The sequence below is a fragment of the Anopheles coustani genome, chromosome 3, assembly GCF_943734705.1.
Source record: "Anopheles coustani chromosome 3, idAnoCousDA_361_x.2, whole genome shotgun sequence".
NCBI lineage: Eukaryota > Metazoa > Arthropoda > Insecta > Diptera > Culicidae > Anopheles > Anopheles coustani.
In genome coordinates, this window is record NC_071288.1 from 4,535,685 (window position 1) to 4,552,174 (window position 16,490).

General features: G+C 50.1%; 1 protein-coding gene across 1 annotated transcript; it reads left to right on the forward strand.

The window, feature by feature from the left end:
• Window positions 1-1,949: 1,949 nt before the first annotated feature.
• Window positions 1,950-15,712, forward strand: LOC131258693 (uncharacterized). Its single transcript, XM_058260062.1, has 13 exons — window positions 1,950-2,132; window positions 2,263-2,422; window positions 5,691-5,724; window positions 9,289-9,436; window positions 9,845-10,932; window positions 11,008-11,108; window positions 11,170-11,419; window positions 11,489-11,615; window positions 11,684-11,930; window positions 12,006-12,465; window positions 12,777-13,174; window positions 13,242-14,806; window positions 14,843-15,712. The coding sequence occupies exons 1-13, from the start codon at window positions 1,950-1,952 to the stop codon at window positions 15,710-15,712; spliced, it is 5,631 nt and encodes a 1,876-aa protein (XP_058116045.1).
• Window positions 15,713-16,490: the final 778 nt, after the last annotated feature.

Here is a 16,490-nt window from a genome sequence, read left to right on the forward strand (position 1 = left end):
GTCTTTTGTTACAGCTTCGGGGAGAGGTGGACATTCCATGTGAAGAAGTCTGTATGGTTCAGTTGTTCAGACTTCATTGATCTCGATTTAATGGTAATGCATTTTTAAGATTATCAAAGTGCCTTTGTTTTACGCGTTTTCTGCATAAAAAACAAATGAAATTGAAATATATTTGCTGGGGGTATTCGAATTTGAATGGTCTGATTCAATTTGGAGAAGTCCCCCTATGGTTTGATCTTTGAAGATCCCAGCAGCCGATGGCAATCAAGTGACACATTGTCATGGTGATTCCCTCCCGTGACGTCGTGGGGATCCAGTCAAGACAATCAAGCATCACATCGTCACTGGCACCGACCACCATCTGGCTCTACTTAGGCAACCAACTTCCTGGTGTCAATTTAATTATGAAGAAGCAAACCAGAGCGGGCAACAGTCTAGACGGTTTTGTTGTTGCGATGCTGGTGGTGGCTGAAACAACTCCGGGTCTTACCCGAAGTTGCGAGTGAAATTGGATTCGATCTACCATCTTTTGACACTTGTTAGCGAGAACCGCCGCCGCTGCCGGCAACATCCGGTGTCCAGTGACGGAATGTTGACACACCACGGAGCGCAATAGGGAGACAGCTCCAAACGCGATCGTTCTCCTTACGTTACCTCTCCCAAAGAGAGTGGGGTACGCCACCCTCGATGGCGCTGACGTCTGGCAGTCTGCGGGCAAGACTTTGGGCCATTACACTTCACTAATTGGATACAATCACAGATCATTCCGGCGTGTGGCCGTCGTTGATGGTTTTGTTACAACGCGGACGTCGGATGTGTTTGTTATCGCGCTTTTCTCATGTCGATATGGAAAGAATCTACCCTCGGAGGTCGTTATTGGAATGTGTTTACGCTGCTATTTCGCAAGCTGTTTTATTTCATTGATGAAGGAAAGCAAAATGAAAGATTCGTCTCCCTATAACTGGTAGGTGTGTACAAATCCTACAAAAGCCGCAGTGAATCGATTCTCTTGTGCAAGAAAGTACAGTAAAAATCCTTCCTGTACCGATTAAGGGATTGTGACAGATTTAGAAGACTTAAAAAAGCAGATAAAGAAAGCTTGGGCCGGAGGTTTATCGGTTGATAATATCGTATTTCTCTAGCACGTTCGCTCTTGGCTACGTGACAATTTCTGAAGCAACGAAGCTGCATGGTAATGGTTGGAGATTAGCGTAATACCATAATTGCTATACAAAACGGTACACCTGGGATGGGTAATGCGTGTGTAAGACAAACAAGAGATTGTGTTTGTGGCGAAATAAATTTTAAATTTTGTATAACTTACAATTTCCTATATAAATTCTTTAAACAGATATAAAATTCTTATAGATGTTGAAAAAACATAAACATCGGGGAGGAATTCCTTCTTAGACATGGGACAAAAAGAGAGATAGAAGAAAGAGAACCTCATAAAGGGCCCAACGACAACAGGACAATGTTTTACGATGATTTATGCATGGTCCATTGACTTACGACTCGCCCTAGTGTGATCAGCTTCGCTTGTCATCCGTGGCCGGCGTCGTCGGCACACTTGAGGCTATTTATGCTGCCCTGCCGCCGTTTTGTGTTGCTGCCGTTTGTGTGAGCGTGGGCTCGCAAGATCACGCAATGTCGATAGAACGCGACACGCTATCGTGTGCGGTCATCCGCTGTGTGTTGGTTCTATTTCGTTGCCCTTCGAGCCCTAACTGGGTCCTAATTTATTGGCCCACCAACTCGCACTTCGATCCGATGCGTGTTGTCATGACGGCAGCAACCTACCAAACACCAGCCCGAGAGGGAAGCGTGATTGAACTAGAAAATAATTAACGCCACCCTCTGTCTTCTGCCCGCTCCACGTGGGCGGGCAATCGTTACTCATTCGCAGAATCCCGAGAGCGCCGCGAGTATAGCTGCCACTGGACGCCAAGATGGACGCCCGAATCGGTCTCGAGTACATCATCGAGAACAACGACTACGTGAACAAGCTGGGGCTGGCGCTCGACACCAACAATGTCACGGTTAAGAAGCAAATCTTCGAGCTCCTGTCGACGCTCTGCGCCTTCAGTGCCAACGGGTACAAGCGTGCCATCGAAACCCTCGAGCACTACAAGGTAAGCGCATTAAAAACCTCTTAACCTTCCTTAACCTCCCGCCAAAAAGTTAACGTTTGCAAAATGTCACTTGCGTCGAATTATCCTCTTACTTAATCCATTGTTGTTTGTCCCTTTTTGTTTTGTGCAGACCATCAAAAACGAACGATATCGACTGCACCTGGTCGTGTCCGAGCTGGACAAGGCGACCACGGTCGAGTACCAAATAGCGCTGCTGGCGTTCGTCAACTGCGTCATCATTTCGGCCGGTTCGCTCAAGGATCGGATACGAATGCGCAACGAGTTTATCGGTGAGTATATCACACACGCACACACACACACACTGGCCGATGAAGAAGATTTATGGCCAGGAAAAAAAAGTAACAGAACCGCCAATTTTCGGGGAGATCCCTTCGGCGTGCGAACCTCCGCATGCCAAACACGTCCCATGGGTATATGTGGAAGAATGGCGTTCGGTCGGCACATCGGTGATCATCTTTTTTCGCATCATACCAAATCCGTTTAGGAAGGTTGCGCACGTTTTTGGAAAGAATATGATTTATTACTCCTAAGTGGAAGAATCTGGATAAAGGACATGTGAAAAGTTATTTCGTGTGAAGTATTTTGTTTTACATAACACACAACCATTCCTTTGGCGAAAACGGTCTTTTTTTATAAAATGTACGTGCCGAAGTATAAGAAGAGTACATTGATAGGAGATGGGGGGCATGATGGGCTCTGATACGTGCATCAACTTCATAATTTGCATTGCCGGGCCTAGTTTGAGTTGATTGTAAAATGAATTGTGATCGTGTATCGATCGCTATCAATCCATTGAATACTAGCCAAGTATAATATGTTTTATTGAAAAACAACGTAGGTGTAGTGCACATAACAATATCGCAATAAGTAGGCTATGTAAAATATTATAAATCAAGCAAGCTGTGCATCAGTATATGTAAAGAGGAAAACGCCAGCTTGCAAACAAGTTCAATCTTGATTTCCAACTGGGAAACATTTCAATAAATATAGAACCCACTATATATGATTCTAAAGTCCTTAAAAGAATAGCTTTTTGAGACAACTCCTTAGATTAGTTGGTAAATTAAAAAAAAGAAACTCTCTTTAAATCGACTCATTGCAAACGTAATATATTCCGTCCCCATACACCCTATCGTCGTATAAATCATGTGCCGGCTTCGAAAGGCAAACGACGCTAAACACAAGTAGAATGGCACCTGAGCACGTTAGCGGCTTTTAAATTCCTCGGCAACGGAGGGCTCGTAAACATCGCTATCGTGTCGGACTAAAATTTTGCCCCAGTCGAGAATTGTGATAAATTGATCCTAATCCCATAGCCACGTAGCAGCGGCGCGCGTACACCCCGATATCCACCGTATCGATGGCAGGTGGACAGACAAGCGATAGCAGTTGGACGGAGGAGGCCTGGAGATCGGTTTCTATCAGGACGCTGGAGGTTGTTAACACAACCACCGGACTGGTTCTCTCGCCGAGGCCTATGAGCTTGCTCTCCTGCATTTGGAACTTTTGTTAGAACGTGGTACCGGTTCCCAAAACAAACTGGTGCGGCGATCGTCAGTTACTCTACAGGCTTACAATAAAACAGCCAGACCAATTGGCATGGCTTGACACTGATACATGACTTATGCATCGTCGTGTATGCCACCGCCAGGGCGCTCCATTCGAGGGTTCTACGAATTGTCAAAAAGCCACCGACCCAACTGAAGCCCAACCGAGCGATCCGTGGCAGGTTAAGGTGGCAAATAATGGAGTAAGATAAATTTGTGCTTGTCACTTAAGGATTATACTGGCTCACCGAACGCCCGACGATCGGGGAATGCTAGCCAACTCCGGTCTGGACAGGCAGGTAGCACACGATTAAATCCTTCCAATATACGTGGAATTACCGAGCATTTGCCACCGTGGACCCGTTTCGTTGGAAATCTTGCGAAACCAGGTTGCAGTGTAATTAACATGTTACACGAACTTGCCTCCAAAAACGGTGCTACGAATTCTTGGAATGTCTGACAACTCCATATACCGGCCGATTATCCTCCTACCCTTGGCGTATAAAAATCAACCGATCTACCGATATCGATTTCGACCGGACCAGGGACCCAAACTGATCTATTGCAGCCGAACAGCCCATTTCAGGTCCATTTGAGTTGTTAGGCACCCCGATCGGCGTAAACGTTGTTTGGACAGTTGGTAATGCATGACCGCGGAAACCCCGTCCAGGCGATCATTTACAGATCTTATTGATATAAATCTACGGGCCAATGGCACATGGACGGTTTAGCTTTTACGGACATCAACTTGAGGTCGGATCGAATAGACCGCTTGCCGGATATCTTAATGAATCACCGGTTAGAAGAAACCGCTGATTGCGAACAGTTTTGTCCATTATTTTGGGTAAACAGACTGGCCGTTTTTATCGGCCCAACCAGATAAGAATCATTAGCGAGACAATGTTCCCCAACTCCGGGTAGCCTCCGCAGAGTCCAAAAGTCGGACCGCGTTGGGTAAAGTGTCTCGTGAGCGGGATAGTACCTACTCGGTAGGTACGACCTTGCCGAGGACGTATTGTCGTCACCGAATGGAACAGGGCGAGACAGACGTACTCCGCGCATACAGAAACGGTGTGCCCGCAAGAGCCTGATAGAACTGATAACGCAGATATGGTAAGGTGCACACACTATCTACAAAATCGATGATGAGTTTCGATGCGAGAGGCTAGGTGCGGTCTTTTACTACCTTTCCCGATCGGATGAAAACATTGCGAATGCGAATAAAGCAGGTTAATCCTCCCCCACCGCAACCGGCAAGGTGTGTCACTGATAATGCAGAAAAAATGCCGTAATGGTATAATCCTTCGCGTTCGTTCCCTAACCGGGACAACGCACTTGAGAACACGGTTGGAAACCATTTAGGATAGTTCGCTATGCTACTTGCTGGGAGCTCTTGGGAGCGAGTCGTGGGGACACATCAACACACGATGTAGTCAATTCTTCTTATCGTACTTTAATCAACTCCAGGGAATAATTAGATAAGATTCGTTTTGCCGTGAAACATCAGTTGGCCTGGTAGTTGAGGGACCCCAGTGTGTCCACATCGTTTGACGGGGTTTGACGTGGACGCGTTATGTTTTGCGCGCCTGGTTAAATGATGGCCGTGATGTTGCAACAGCAGCTGCCTCAGCAGGCAGCGTCCATATCGTTTGGTACACCGGTGGACTTTTGCACCACTGCCACCACGCCAGATGTCAGCGCTGTGTACTATGGAGATAAACAAGAACTTTCGTCCCTGGAAGAGGAACTAGAGGACGAGGAATTAGTTGAAGGTAAGCCGAGGAGGAGCAATGCATTCAAGATTCAGTGGAAATAGAGCTCTTGAGCAACTCAATTCAACACGCCTGATCTCAAGCAGTACCGCGGGCTATCTTAATCCACCGGATCGATTGAGGACACTTGGAAATCTTTATTTACTTCGTGCCTGTCATATAACTTGTGTACGTGAATGAGCTAACGTATTCTTTTTTGCCACCATTTTTTCTCGCAGGATTAAACCTCATACCAGTATTAAATAATTTAAGGTGAGTATTGCCCTTCGCGATCGCGAGATGCATCAAGGATTATGGAAATGGACGTCGCTCTCCGATGAAGATGATGATGATGTTCGAACCGAAATGCGTACGTGCGACGGTGCCCGATAGTTCAGAAGCCAAAAGGAACCGGGAGTGTAATGTGTTGTGTGTCGCGGTTTGAACAAAAGCACTTTGCAGAACCTCAATTTACTACCTCGTTCCGAGCACGATAAGAACCAATATTCGTTTGATGTGCTGACAATCTCCGACGGAAACTGCGCGTCGCGGACGTGAGCCAATTGTTTTTCGATACACAAAACGAACGGCCGCCGAAAGCCGATCGGGTTCGAGAGCACCGTAAAGGTAGATCAACGAGATAATCGGATTATATTGACAGCTATAAACCCCCAATGCGAACGCTACGGCTATCGCCAGCTGCCTAGGGAGACACACCGCGATGGGTCTTTGTGATGGGGGGTTCCTTCCTGCTCGGAATTGGACGGTGGGTGGTTTATTGTCCCCTATATTTTGGTCCTGCGGCGAAGAAGTAGTAAAGTGAGTCCTAAAACCACCCACCTCCGATTTACAACTAGATCCGTTTGGAAGACGATAAACAAGGTGCATTTAGCAATCGAACTCGAAAAGTGCGGATCCCCGGAGTGATGTCAAATACGTTGAATGACTTTATCACAATTTACAACAATAAGTGTAGAGTGTACAAACACATAGTACCGCGCTCTGTGTAGGAGTTGCACGTTCGGACTTCCGCGGAGCGTCCTTGATAAGAAGGTGCGTGAGTGATTAATTGTTTTACTTTTCTAACGGGAAATGAATCAGTGACGCACCGAGCAAAAGTGATTACAGCTTTGAAGTGAATTCGTGACAAATAGACGTTGGGGTTTTGCTCCTATTTGCATTGCAGTTAAGTGAGACCAATGGAAAGCATTTAATTTTTGTACGACATTCCGCGCATTTGATGTCCTTTCGAGGTGACCGAGATAATCAATCAAATGTAACAAACGTCGTGTGCTCATTTTTACCTTGACGTATGAACCTGCAGTTGGTTTTTTTTGTGTTTTGCTCTTACCTCAACATGGCCTACGAGATGGCGCCGTTGTTCACCATATCTACGCCGTTCGGGGAGCATGTACGATAGATAAGAAGACCTCCCAAAAATAATAAAAGCCCCTAATCACCGTACACCGACAACCTCGCGGTGGATTCTGGCACCACACAGTGGTACTCAACTGCCATCATCATGGTCAGGCCAAACGACGCCATATGAATCCCGTCCATTGGCCCGTCACGTTTGTAAAAGCGCGAGCTCTGATAAGATGGTGGAGGAGCGAAGCGTTGCATTGATTTCTTTTTTATCGAATTCGAATCTGTAAACAATACTCTCTGCTTCATCCTTCCCTTGCCTTCTTGTCCCCGAAAGGGCGCGGAAACTTGGAGCTTCCCCCTTTGGATGGAGGGAACGATCTTGACATCAAAAAGAAAAGGAAGGAGTTCACAACTTGGCGGAGAGGGAGGGAGGTCAAGGTTTGTTGTGGAGTAAAAGAAGATGCAAACAAATAGTGGTGGTAGGGTCGATCAATTATCGTCACAACACACTTCAACAAAATGGCCCACCATCTTCGCGTGGCGTGGTTTGACTGTTGGAAGAAATTTGATTTGAAGAGTGTAAAGAGAAATAAAAACGAGACGACAAAGAATTGATGCTTTCTTGTAAAACGCGTGTTGCAAACGTCCCTAGGCCACGTGGGGTTCAAATCAAACTGACACAATCGACCGTTGGTCAATATGCAGTGAATCATTACTGGCCCAAAGGGGGTGATAAAAACCACCCACCTCAGACTGATTCTCATCAAAAGGGTGCCGGTAAAGCTGAAGTGCCGGTGTTTGTGGAAGGTTGGAGCTGGTTGGAGATACGCGAACACGTGAACTGTCAAATTGAATCGCGAGACTTTCAAGATGCGATGAAGATTCCTCTCGTGAAGGTCGTTCAAACAAATTCGAAGGAAGAGAAAGAGCATGATTTGCAAAGCACGTTGGGAGAGTCTCCATCTGCAGTATGAGCAAAAAAGGGGGGATTTCAGCAGAGCAGAGAAATGTGGCCGATGGAGCCATGCTGATTCCGCATGCGCCGGCAACACGTGCTCGAGCGAACGCGTGTGTTGTGGCGGTTATACATAGAGCCATCATCTAGCCGAGAGCCACGGTTTAAGGCTTTCTCCGAGTGCTCCATCGCGTTTACCGCGACTTCCATCGCGACCGGCATGTTCGATGCAGTACGCATTTATCTCACTTCAACCAAACACCAATCGCTTATGCTCGCATCGGTAATCAGATGTTTTTCGCGTGTGAAAAATAATGCCGTAGTTTTAATCGCCTGTCGCATTTTGGTCCCAAACGCGGATATGCGTTTGAAGTAACCTCCTAAAAGTATAACAAACGGCAGTAAATATACATTTCGTGTGTATAAATTACCTACGACATGCAATATCGCGTACATGAAAAATTACTCCACCGACAACGTCCGGCCACGAATAGTTCGGTACAATGTACGGAACCCTTCCGTTGGGCAGAAAGAGATCCACTGCCCATTAAAGCATCGCATACAGTGCTGTAGAATGCTGCGGCGTTTCCGCTTCCCAGAGTCCTGGAATGCTTCGGTCTCCCTCGGTGCGACTCTCCCAATCCACAATAGTATTGTGGTTCGTCGGTGTGCAGCACCAGTCGGGTGGCCCTAGCGTGTAGTAGTAGTTTGCTCCTAGCGTCACCGTAAGGACTGCGGCACCACAGTGTGTGGCAATCAGCACTACATCCACCGTCCACCGTACGTGACCCCGAAATTCCTTGCTGCAAACCCATCCAGGACCAATAATCGAAAGCGTGTTCCGTCCGACCTGCATCCTTTTTCTCATCCCCTTCGGTCGTTTTCTACTCGTAGACTATTTTGGTCCATCGCAATCCGAAAAAAGAAATCGAATCTGCAACTACAAGGGAAGGAAAGTGGCAGGATTACAGTGTGCTTAGTAAGGGAAGCGAAAGGACATCGTACCTATGATGACAGTTTGGTAGCTCAATACGTGTTCGGTGATAAAACTTACGTTGCTCCTTCCCGCGGACCTTTAATGCTCAACGCTTTAAAATCTGTAAAAAGTATCCGGTTTCGTACATTGAACTAGAACCATTCCAGAGCCTACTAAACATCGTTCGCGTAAAACGAAAAACCTAAAAATAACACTATGAACATCGTACAGGAGCTAAGTGAGCTGTGCCGTCGGAAGCTCTCCACCCTCGGTATACGGCTGGCGAACAGTTGAGAACTAAAATTGCGTGATTTGTGGTAAATGTAGATGTGTTCCTTCCCTACCCCACTGTGGACGCACGGTGGCTCCGTGCCGCCGTGGCCTTCCATTTCGTATTTCGTTTCGAACATCGGAATCCCGCTTCCTAGAGTGGACTTTTTTTGGTTGCCTTCGGAAACAGAAAACAAAACTTTTAATCCTCTTGACACCATAGCGATGTATGGTTAACTAACTTACTGTTACAACTCTCTCCGGTTAGGCGCACCGCCAGCAACGTTCCGGACATCGCCTCCCAGATCGAAGTGTTCGACGAGCAGCAGGAATGCGATGTAGCCCAGAGCCTCCAGGTTCCCGATGGGATCGATCTAAATTCGCATCTTGATGTCTTCAACGCCATTCTAGCACAGGTAGGTTCCCGAAATCATGCACGGTAGCAAAAGTTAAAGAAGATTTTGATGAATTTTACATAAGCCAACAACGTGCAACACATCCCTTTCGACTGCTGTTTCCCTTCCCTGGGAAGGTTGAATGCAACTGAAACGCACTGCTGCGGCGACTGAGATTGCAGTAAGATTAACATGCAGGGCTTTACATTCATTAGTAGGCGCTGGAGATGTATACGCCTTTAGCTTTAGTGTAGGCACCATTTGCTCATGGGATTCTTCTTTTCTTGCACCAAAAGGAAAGCAAGGTCAACTATTGATGGTGGAACTATAGAATCCAAATACTGCCTGAATAAAACAATCTTTTCTTAGCGTGTTCTAAGAAGTGATTCTCTTTTCTGAATGGGTCCATTTTGTTGTTTGTTTGCACAGGTTGCCGGCACACCGCAAGCAACGCCATTTCTAAGCATCCTCCAGCACCTGCTTCAGATCGACCCGAAGGAGCAAATCAGTGACATCGTCTGGGACACGGCCGAAACGCTTGTGCATCGTGCTACATTGCTAGAGGACAAGGAAGCGTCCGCACGGCTTCTGCGGGCTCCGAGCGTACAGAAGTTCTTCACCTGCCCACACTGTCGAGGGGACCTGAGCGGCGGTCCGGCACGACGTCCCTCGATCGGCAGCTCGCTGCAGCCCTCACCGAGCACCACCTTCTCCCCGCCACCACCACCCCCACCACTGTCGGGGGCGCCTCCGCCACCACCACCACCCGGCGCTGGAGCTCCGCCGCCACCACCACCGCCACCGCTTGCGGGAGGTGGTCGGGTGCCACCACCTCCTCCGCCTCCCATGGCCGGTGGTCCACCTCCGCCGGCACCGCCGGCCCCCCCTGGCGGTCCAAACCTGCTCTCGGTTAAGGCAGCCGGCGGAGGTTCGTTGGCCCGCTCGAAGACTCCCGACGAACCGGTTGAGATCATCAAACCACTACCGCAACAGGAGACGCCAGTACCGCGTGCGAAAATGAAGACCATCAACTGGAACAAGATTCCACCCCAGAAGGTGCTTGGCAAGCAGAACATCTGGTCCATCGTGGCCGACTCGCATCAGGACAGTCCGATGGCCGACCTGAACTGGGACGAGATGGAAGGCTTGTTCTGCCTGCAGACCCAAACGCAGGGTTCGCCGAAGTTGGGCAACCGGTCGACTTCCGCCGATGGTAGCAACGGAACGGACACTCCCGACTCGCGCAAGTCACGCAAGGAGAACGAGATTACGCTGCTGGATGGGAAGCGCAGCTTGAACGTTAACATCTTCCTCAAGCAATTCCGGACGTCGAACGAGGACATCATTCAGCTGATCCGAAACGGGGAACACGAAGACATTGGGGCGGAGAAGTTGCGTGGTCTGCTGAAGCTCCTACCGGAGGTGGACGAGCTGGAGATGCTTCGGGCGTTCGATGGCGACAATAACCGATTGGGAAATGCGGAAAAGTTTCTCCTCCAGCTGGTACAAGTGCCTAAGTAAGTGCCCACATATTTCTGGTCTGTCAGAATAGTACACAATTTAACTGTTACCCTATTTTGTTTTGATTTTAGCTATAAACTAAGAATCGAAAGTATGTTACTGAAGGAAGAATTTAAGGCAAACCTGATGTACTTGGAGCCTAACATTAACGCCATGCTGTTCGCTGGTGAAGGTAAGCTACTCCTCACCTTAACTTCGACCTATTCGACATTAAAATAATTCCTCTTTCGTAGATCTGATGAACAATAAAGCCCTTCAGGAAGTCCTGTACATGGTGGTTGTGGCAGGGAACTTCCTCAACTCGGGAGGGTACGCTGGGAATGCGGCCGGTGTGAAACTGTCCTCACTGCAGAAGCTTACCGATATCCGAGCAAACAAACCGGGTATGAACCTGATCCACTTTGTGGCTCTGCAGGCGGAGAAAAAGAACACAGCCCTGCTGGAGTTCCCGTGTCAACTGACTATGCTGGAGAATGCAACCAAGTAAGTAGACACGATTGGGGGGGATGTTTGATAGACCGGATCTGACCCCTTGCCTTTACCCATGCGCAGGACGACTGTGGAGCAGATTAGTAACGAGATAACCGCTATCGATAATCGAATAAAGAAAATTAAGAAACAAATCGAACTTCCAAAAACGGAAGAGGATATCAAGTTCCAGATGGAAGAGTTCCTCAGTGTAAGTTAACCCTCGATGAATAAGCTAGCCGTAGATTATCTTATTTGCATTTCTTGTATGTCCTTTAGGCGGCAGAACAGGATGTCGTGATGATGCAGCGTGCGTTGAAGCAGTTGGAAGCGATGAGGATTCAGCTCTCGGAGTTCTTCTGCGAGGACGTGGGCACGTTCAAGATGGAGGAGTGCTTCAAGATATTCCACAACTTTAGCGAGAAGTTCCAGCACGCCGTCAAGGACAACGAGAAGCGACGGGTGCAGGAAGAGCAAGCATTAATACGTCGAAAGCAGCGAGAAGAAACTCTTCGCAGGAGGCAATGTAAGAGGATCTTTACCTGATCTGAGGAGAGTAATTAATTGTGTATATGTGTGTGTTTTTATCCATCCGCTCCAGCTAACCAACCCGGAACACCAGTGTCCGATTCGGAAGGAAGTCTACTGCTGGATGCGTCACAGTACGATCTACGTTACAGTCCGGCCATGTCCCGCCGACGGCTCGGATCGTTCAACAGCAATGGCGACGCACTGTTGATGCGCGATGAATGTGCCTCCCCGGATATTACGCCCAACGGCAGCCTCCGGAGGCGCCGTAGTCGCGTGCTGTCGGAGGAGGACGAAGGTAATCTCATGGACTTCTTGCGCTCATCCGGGCACGAGAGTAGCAACCGGGAGCGGAAGTCGGCAGCCTATGGTAGTCTCGATCGATCCTGGGCACGTCGGGCCCGCTCGGGCAGTGGCAGCAAGAAGCGTCCGGATCTGCTGAACGTCCAGTTCGGTGCGGACCGCGAACGACCCAGCTCACCGTCACCACTGACCGAATCGAAGCCGCTCGCGGTGGAAGAACACAAACCGAGGTACGACTCTATCTCACTCCCTCTCTATTCTTTCCTATTGTGGTGCCTGCTGCTTTTGTCCGCTATCCTTTTAACATTCCATTTCAAACATTGTCGACGATATGAAATTCTTATCCTTCTTATCACCCCTTTCGGAGCACAATCTTTTAAATGTTAAGCCTCATGACCACCTCACCCGATATCGGCATCATCACCATCATTCGCTTACGTACGCAAATGACGCTTTACACCATGCCCGTTTGCTGCACCGCAACCCTCTCTCCGGCCGGTTGTTGCGTGCACGGTCGCGGCTCTCTCTCTTACCGATCCAGAATTTCCAGGGAATGGCGGCAGAAGATCGAGTCCTGGCTGCAGGCGAACGAGCAGGACGAGCGGCAGAACGATGACTACAAGAAGAAGCTGAAGCGCGTCACCGCCAACCGTCGATCGTACGAAACGGACAACGAGAGCGATCGGGGCAGCAAGCTGGACCCACTGCCGGAGGAGAAACCCCCGACGGTGACCTCTCCCGAGCCGGCCAATGTACCGAAAATCATCACGCCCGGTTCGCAGCAGGTGGCAACGGCGGACGGCGGTGGTGGATCACCGTCGCCCCCGGATCAGCAGCTGTTCGGTGGGCAGATGACGTACAAACGAGTCTATCCGAACTGGCGCCCGGCAACGTCGGTCGAGCAGACGGATGTCGTTGGCACGATAGAGGCCTTGACAGGTAGGGCATTTTATATAGCGCGAGGCACTTTGGGTTTTCTTTTAACGCAAACTCTACCTTTCCTCAGGTGCGGTCTCTTCCGATGCGGATAAGTCGACGTGGCGCAAATCTCTGCTCAACACCGTGAGCAGTACGGAAAGTGAAGACTCGGCCGCGTTGGCGGCTGGCCAGCGGTATCGCCGGCAACGATCACGTGAGGGCGCTAATCCCAGCTCCAATCTCCAGTCGATCCTGGAGGAGGACAAGCGAAAGAACATTATCCAAGCGCTCGGCGAGCGACCGCCGTCGGATCGTCTGCAAATCTATATCCGACGCGGTTCGGATAATCCTCCGCTACCCGACAGCACCGCGACATCGCCAACCGGTGGTAAAACGACGAACGACGTCACCGGTGGAGTGGATGAAAGCAACAAGCAATCGATCTACATCCGGCAGCTCGGCAACGAAAAGCAATCGATATACATTCGACCTCCGAATGAGGGCAATACCGTGGCAACACCGTCCACGATATCGTCCAGCACGGCCAGCACCACGTCGGGTGGATCGGAGATGATCGTCGGGGCAGGAGACGCGGGTAGCAGTACGTCACCACCCTCGTCGGCCGTGGCACCACCTCCCCGTAGAGCTCGCCGAGCACATCACGTGTACGACGAGTCGACAAACAATAAGATTGAGATCGATTCCGACAACATCGAAACGCCTCCCTCGATCAGGCGGAATGTCAACGTCGGAGCGAGTAACGGTGGTGGCGCTACCGCATCCAGCGGAGGTTCGTCTTGCCGTCGGCTTCATCATCAGAGCAGCCGCGGTGGGGAATCTTCTGTCGGTGATTCCAAGGACTCGCTGGTGCTGGCCGGTGACTCCGGGAAGGGTTCTTCGGCGACGGAAACCCTCGGTGCCGAGGTGCTTGGAGATGGCCAGTTCGATCGGTTCTCCTCGGCACGTCGAACGCGTCGTTTCAAGCGACCCATTGACCTGGGTGCTGGTGCGGGTAGTGGCAACGAAACAACCACAACGGCTACCACAACGACGGCTTCACCGTCCCCCGAGTCACTCCCGGACAGTGCTGCCCAAAGTCCTCTGTTGGTTCCCTCGGGAACCACTACCAGAACTGGGCAGGTTTCTGGAACCAGAGCGACCACTATCGGTACTACCAAGGATAGTGCCAAGGAACAGGAACAACGGTTGAAACGGTGGCAGGATAAACTGAAATCTTCGTCCACCTCGACGCCTTCACCGACGACAGTGACATCGAGCCCTTCGGCTACCCACGGCCGAGACTCACCAAGAACGCACGCCGAAGCGGTGTTGAACCGAGCAAGCAAAGTGGGACGTACCATAAGCCGCATCAGTCAGGAAGACGTGCGTGAGGCCATTCGCAGCCTAAAGTCTCCTACACCGGAACGAACATGGAGTCCGACCAAGGAGCATGGTCTGCTAAACGCCAAGGGTGCTCCACCAACGCACGAACTCAACGACGAAGGTTTCGAGGAAACGCAAAGCCTTGTATCGGACACTCCGTCCCAGGGTAAGGATAGTGTGTCTTCGTGCAATGACTACGGATCGGACACGAAGAGTAAACGGCCTACAGTGACGTCAGCGAGTGGAAAGTCACTTGCAACGAGTGTGGACGTTGTACCGACGGGAGGAAGTCTTCAGCGCAACAAGCTCGCAACTTCCGGTGGCCATCGATCCAGCCCGAGTATGGCCAGTCTGTTGATGGTGAAAAATGGGCAACAGCCGGCCAGCAGCCTTGAGCGAAGTCGGTCGCTTCGGGCGGCACCTTCCTCACCGGCCACCTCGGTTACCACCTCCAGTCCCGGTAGTAAGAATCTCTTGCCTCGTCGGACGACGTCCATGAGGCGTACGGCCCCTTCCGGCGAGGGAGGTTCATTGGGATCGCTTGGAAACCATCGTCTTGCAGCTCCGGGCCTATCGCAGGACGTGGAGCGAAGCAATTCCCGTACGAGCCTTCGCTCGTCCCGTTCGTCGCTGAGCAGTGCCGTCTCAACCAATACCGTCCGCAAGGTTCCTCCTCCCCTACGCACCCCTGCCAAATCTTCACCGCTCTCTAACTCTGGGTCCGCGCTTCACACGACCACCCTCTCGGCGAACAGTTCGCCCTCCAAGCGTCCCCTGGGCACGGCCACGGCGAGCAATATCGGACACCGAGGGGCACCGGCAAGCCGTAGCAGCTCGAGTGGATCCAGCATCGGTCCGACGGCCGTCGCCCGGAAGCCACCCACAAAATCATCCCTCGGGGCCAGTGCTAGCTTTAAGGAAAATCATCACTCACTTGCGCCATCCAGCGGAAGGCTCCCTTCGGGCAGCAAGTCCACCAGCAGTGGAAGTCTGGCTGGATCGGGCACTGGTGGAGGCGCTAGTCCTACGCCGGTTTCGGCACGCTCGTCAGCGCTCGTCGGGCAGCAGTCATCGGCCGCGTCGTCGGCGGCAGCCGCAGCAGTAGCAGCGGCTCGCCGTACCGGAGGCTTCATGCGACCGACTACCTCCAGTGCCACCAAAGTGAAGGGAAAGTAAATGAGCACCTCGGGAAGCACCCCGATGGAACAGTAGAACCGTTTTTCCCCATTATCCTTTCCATGGTACTCCCAACTACTCCCACTCTGAAACATGCCGTCCAGCTTTGATTGCGTTTGCAAACTGCTCGCAATTTCTTTTCTTCTATTTTCTAGCGTGTTTTACCTGTATCTACTCTTAGTCCAATTTGCCAGGATTTCTAATGGACCCCTTCCCTTCTTCCTTCTTCGAAACCCTCCTTTGACATATTTACGATACGCTTATACTGTAGATACGCGGACGAAGAAGGAATCCCTTTCTAGCGAATAAGTCGAAACGGGCGTTGAATTAGTATTTTTCGATTATGTTTTACACCAACTACGGTTCCGATGGGTTGACGTGCCAGGCCAGGGGCAGTAGGTATGATGAACAGTTATAGAAAAAGAATTTTTAGTGCATGGAACGAACGGAAATGGTTGGTGTGTTCGGGGATGAGGAGAACAAGTATTATCCTAGTGTTTACTGCGGAACGTACGTATATATTTGCGAACATGTTACGTTTTTCGACTAGAAGTAGGCCTTTTTGTATGTGTAGATGTGTGTGGTTGTATGTTTGCGTGTGTGTGTGTTATGCATGTTATAAGATGGCGTGTTATTTATTTACACTATATTACGAACTGCAATGTTACAACGAGCGCCTCCCGATGGTTAGAGCTCGCTAAAGCCATGTTTAATGTTCAGCATGTTACCCAGCAGCCATTTTTCTTCGTAAAACATCCCTTCTTCCCCCCCGCAGACG